This window comes from Ptychodera flava, chromosome 4, assembly GCF_041260155.1.
Source record: "Ptychodera flava strain L36383 chromosome 4, AS_Pfla_20210202, whole genome shotgun sequence".
Classification (NCBI taxonomy): domain Eukaryota; kingdom Metazoa; phylum Hemichordata; class Enteropneusta; family Ptychoderidae; genus Ptychodera; species Ptychodera flava.
Genome location: NC_091931.1, coordinates 18,705,977 through 18,711,833, shown reverse-complemented (window position 1 = coordinate 18,711,833; position 5,857 = coordinate 18,705,977). Strand labels below are relative to the sequence as shown.

General features: G+C 37.4%; 1 protein-coding gene across 1 annotated transcript; it reads right to left on the bottom strand.

Annotated features, from left to right (window-relative positions):
* Positions 1-981: 981 nt before the first annotated feature.
* Positions 982-5,857, bottom strand: LOC139131064 (uncharacterized). Its single transcript, XM_070697002.1, has 4 exons — positions 5,617-5,857; positions 4,111-4,210; positions 3,287-3,779; positions 982-2,161 (listed from the first exon to the last, which is right to left on the bottom strand). Exons 1-4 carry the CDS (start codon positions 5,766-5,768, stop codon positions 2,148-2,150), a joined length of 759 nt encoding a protein of 252 aa, XP_070553103.1. The 5' UTR covers positions 5,769-5,857; the 3' UTR covers positions 982-2,147.

Genomic DNA, 5,857 nt, shown 5'->3' with positions numbered 1-5,857 from the left:
TGTTTACTGCACAGCAAATTAGTGCAATTACGTGGTGCTACAACGAAATTCCACGAGCGTAAAAATCACACGCTTTATAAGCTCATGATATTCTACAGAAGGATGAGCTACAAATTCAGCCTTACGTTGCCGAGTAGCAGCTGATCAGGGGGTAGTAGCTCCCGAATGTATCTCCTGCCTCGACGTGTACGTGGATCCTTCCGCCCTACGTAGGCTGCCGTTCTTGAAAAGCGTTTATGAGTGCGTCATGAAAGTAAGGCATAGTCAATGTTTGCAATAGGGGGTTAAAGAGAATATAATATAAGCCGTATCTACAGTCAGTAATTCACGCGCCGATGTGGCGGAATGATACCAGAACACTAGATAAATGAATCTTTGGTAGGTTCATTGTAAGGGCGATCCGCCTCTCTAACAAAGGGAGCAAGGAATTAATGACCACTCCCTAACTTCCATATTTGTTCCATCGTTTTCATTTCTTCGATATACTACAAAATTCCATCGTTTTCATTTCTTCGATATACTACAAAATTAATGGTAGCTTCAATCATTCATGAATTCATTACAGAACATAAAATAAAGCAATTGTGATATCTTTATGAACTTGGTTCATTGTTATGACCCATCACTGACACGCTTGTCAGGAATGGCAGACATCTGTTCATCCTATATATGTTTATATTCAGCTTGGACGTACCAACATTGGGACTATTTGTCTGAAAATGTTTTTTGTACTTGGCTCTATACTTCTTTGTATTCGGAAAACAGCAGAGACTGAAAGGCTTTCGATAAATCGAAAAGAGCGTTGGAAGTACAAGCACCAAGACGTGAATCGAGAATGCTACTTTTAGATTTGTGGATAGACTATAGGTTAAAACAAACAAGGATCCACAAGACATAATTGCTATAAATAGCCGAACAACCAGTAGAGATCTCCTAGATGTTATTGTGTTTCTTAGTTTTAATCGTTTGTGAGCTCTCATAAATTGAAAAGACTGGTACGTTCAAATTTGGTCTGTACCAAACCTTTGGTGGAAAAGCGAAAGTGTGTTCAGTCAAATCAATACCGTAACGAATGCTTTCGGTTAAGGAGGATCTAGACAACACATTAACGTTATGAAAACATTTATGAACGGCACAGACTTTTACATAATAATTTTTGTGTGGCTTGGATATGCTCATTACTTTTTGAGAGGTGATTTGACATAGTAATAATATCACATGCTAAGGTCAACAGTTGTAATTGTCAGAGAACACGCACAATTATTTGGTTTGTTGTTATTCTGTTTTAATCATTTATGTACATAAAGATTACTAATTGTTGCTAAAAGTTGTGCCTTATCCCATGTCAATCAGTATTATTTCCATGTCTCTGTCTCTTCAAATAAGATAAAATCTGATAATCTGTGTGTAAAAGGGAATGTAACTTCATTGTTGTGTTTATATTAAACAAAAACATTATGGCACATAGTGACTTTGTGCGTCGGTTCGCTCGGTTTGATAGTGGACGACTTAAAGTTTATCAAAAGATAGGTAAAGTTGAAGGCGAATCATTGATATTGTTACAGTATTTGAAGGAGCACCGCATGTGGTTCATGTCAGGTATATGTACCTGCTTTACATTAATGGCAGTGTAATTTATAAAGTTTTAGACAATAAAGATGAATGTTTACTCGAAGTCCGTTTTGAGTAACCACCCGAATTTACCAAAGGGACACTAGGAAATGAAAAGCAAGTTTATGATTATATAAAAGGTTATTGCAAACCCTGCACATTAAGTGCAATACAACATATCAATGATGATTTGGCTCGAACATAACCTTCCATCCCTAAATTTTCACCTTGTGCTAGTCAAAATGGTCTTTACAAAAATATAAAATAAAAAAAATACTACACAAATAGATACCAGTGACAACTTGATAAAAAATTCTGGAGACATGATGGTCAAATATGCAAGGTCTTGAATCACAGCGTCAGATGTAATGTTTCTTTTATTAGCTTTTTATTGTCTTGCCCGCAGAATGTGTCTTTATCAGGATATTTCTATTGGAGTGTGTGCAATCGATCACATGAGCCTCCGATGAAAAAGTAAGATATTTTCTACAGATCTTCAGCTCGAACTTTCTGCACCACGTGACTTCCTTATGTCCTCAATCTGTTTGGTCTGAGGAGAATCAAGTAAATCTGGAATATGAAGAAACCCGAACAAACCCAAATTAAAAATTTAAGAACAAAGAATATAGCGTGGTTCAGTTTATCACATTCTGTCTCATTATCATGTGTTTCAAGAGCCTTGTCGTTATTACACAGTGTTCACAGTGACGCTCCCTTTTTCTTAAAGTGGGACACATACAATCATTGTTGAGAATTTTCCTATAACAAATCGAACGGCTCGCAAATAATTATAAATATATCAACAGCTATAGCAGTTTAAATTGGCTCCCCGTGACCTGAAAACAAATTCACCAATTTATCAAACAAGTATGGATAAACAGACAACGTTGCAATCTATTGCATTGGTTGTACAGTACAATGACCTCTGTCGAGTCTCTTTCGCTTGGCTAATCCTAGTCAACCTAATGTTATTTAGATTGTAACGATAAGAAAACGTGCCCCGTTGCCACTTAGTTCGATAAAAGTAACAATTTTGTCGGAAGTAAAATATCACATACAGAATGAGCAAAGAGAAGAAAACCCACGCGTTTCTTATAAGGTCAACTTTTGGTCATCTCATGTCAACATTTTGAAAATATGGCAAATAGATACTATAGATAGACAGTAACAATTCACAGGAAATAATCTGATCATGTTCGACGGCCTAGTATGTACAACTTTCATGACTTCTGCTCACTTCAAATTTCAATTCATTCAAGTGAACTTGACGTGCTACTAACATAAAAAACCTTAACTTTAGCCTTCAATGGCGAAGGGCAAGTGCCATATCAACATCGGGAACAGTGTTTAACTCATTCATTGACATGTTGTTAAGTTAGTATACTTTTGAATTGTCACACTTGAATTAACAATTTACAAGTAGAGGAAACTTTTAATTTTAAGTCATTATTTTAGCTATTAAAATACTTTAGTGATCGTTCATGAAAGGGTTATTGTTGTACATTGAGGTGTAGAAACTAACTTTATTGACAATATCTTGGTGTTATCTTAACGTATAGGGTATATATTTTTGACTCTGTCTTTTTAAATTTGCGATGTTGCACATTCAAAGAATTTACTGCATAACATAAATGATTACAAACATATGCAGGCATAGTAATATAAAGAATTTTACCTGAAGAGAAACCAGAATCAGAGCTAGAATTGTGCTTGTTCTGGTTTTGTGATTCCCCATGAGTGGAGTTGAAAGCACTATCGGCTTGATCCGCTCCCTGGCCAAGCACTTCTGCTCTATCATGACCTTCCTGTAAAACACTGTCTGAAAGTTGCATTGATGTGTTACTGACGTTGGGGGTCTGAATGATGTTTGGCATACCGTTGCCGATGCTTCCATCCTCACTTTCAGTTACAAGCCCACTCTCTGGCGGAAACCTCTCCCTTTCTCTCCGACCTTCTTCAAAAACAGTTTCTTCAAGCGTCTTCAAGCGCTCTTTGAGGTTGTTGTTGTCACCTCTAAGCTCTTGGTTATCTCTTCTGAGTTCTGTCATTTCCTCATGCATAGCCATTTGGTCTCGGACCAACTCCGACACTATGACAGGAAGCCTTATTGTGTCTTCATATCGACCAAAGGTGTGCTGGTGTGGGTATATTTTATCGCTATCCTCAACCTTCAAGGCATGAGAACATTCTTGTCAGATAAAACTGCGTGATTAAAAAGTCGCAGCTATATTTATGTATAAGTAGCTAACCTTGTCAATTTTCCAGAGATAAAATTCGCCTCAGCAAAGCCTATAGGGATCTTGCAGAGAAAATAGCTTTCAGCACATTCTATGGTTTACCTCGAACATTTATTAAGTCCCGTCCCTGTTCTCGAAAATCTTGGGATGTACTTGGCAATTTGATTTTGATTAAGCTTGAAATATTGAAGTTTTTCTGAAATGCATAACGCCAACATGTGTATAACACAACCAGGTAGCAGTTATTATTATTCATTGTTACCTGGATGGGCGGGTTTGGAATGGGTGAGTTCTTGGCTTCCTTCTTCTCCTGAATAGTCCCACATCTCTCGTCTGAAGAAGTCTCATCAAAATGTGATGCGCTGAAAGGCGAATAAAAACGTTTGTTAACGAATTTCGAAGACATTAAGACATTTGCTTAAATCTGACACATTTACTCATGTGTTCACTCCTGCTCACACATAGTAGATCAAATTGATACGATTCTCAAACTGAATACAATTTGCATCTACCGCTTGGGTCAATTTGAAGTTCTTGGAGTTAGAAAATTTTCCACCCTCTTATTTGTAAAAATTGAAATGTAATTTCCCCAAAGAGTTAACACGAGGATGACGGCCATTTTGAATTTCAAATGTCACTTGTCATTCGGCCCTTAATTTGTTTCTGTTGTACAAACATTTGCGCGATGACCCCTGATTTCTATGATTGATTCGAAATGGGAATGGTTGAAATGTCCTTGGGGATACCTTGAGCAAAGGTTTAGAACAAGACGCGTACTTCCTTAATAGTTTACTATAATGAAAATGAAGAAAATGAAGGGATTTAAGGTAGCTACATACCTTTTAGACACTTTCAGATTTTTATTTTTTTCTCAATTGAACACGTCCCAAACCCCAATAAAGTATACATTTTCTGAAAGCCCTGATAAAGAGCTATCCGACCAAGCACAGTACACGGTCATTATTTGCATAAGAGTCACGTGACAAGCATTTTGCTGAACCTTCCGAAAACCGGGTTTTCCCGCCTTATGCAAACACGCTGCAAGATTTCCGGTTGGAATTTCTCCATTGACAAGCCTTGACAATATCCTTCAAAACCGTGTCTGGGATTTTCTTTATATGCCTTTGGTTTTTTTTAATGCGCTCTTAAAGGTGTTAGATGAAGGTGCTTTTCAAGGAATTTTAATTATCACGCCATATAATTTGAATGGAGCCTCCGGTTTTTGGAAGGTTCAGCAAAACGCTTGTCACGTGACTCTTATGCAAATAATGACCGTGTACTGTGCTTGGTCGGATAGCTCTATATCAGGGCTTTCAGAAAATGTATACTTTATTGGGGTTTGGGACGTGTTCAATTGAGAAAAAAATAAAAATCTGAAAGTGTCTAAAAGGTATGTAGCTACCTAATGCTGTCATGGTACTGTGTGTACACACGCGATTGGGCGTGATATGATCAAGCTATCGAAAGTTTTAACTGAACCGGTAAAATGAAAGTGAGCCAACCTTTCACCTTAGGATATTCAAATCCGTACTTGTTCGAACATGTGACAGGACATTTTTGCAAATCAGATTTTCAATTTTTCAGTATGTTTATAGACCTTTTTGCTGTGATTTCGTAACATAAGCTCCTTCATAAACTATTCATCACATTAGCAGAGAATCAGTATCATGACAAACATATACTATATTTAGAATGATGATCAACATGTAGAGAGGAGGCTCTATTTTAGCAACTCATGAACTCTGTGTAATTTTACCAACAAACTTACAAGGGAGGGGGGACCTTGCCACAGTCAGAGCAGTTGGAACAGAGAGGTTTGACATCCGCAAGAATACACTCAGTCTGGGAGGTGGAAATATCGCTTCCACACTTGTGACAAGTTTGTACCATGTCATGGCTGTTTGGAGACATCGCAGCCATCTCCCGTTCCTGTTGATCCTTTCTTTAGTCTCTGATATACGACAGTGCGCTGGGTGAGAAAATAAATGAACAAAGTTTTTAATTCGAGT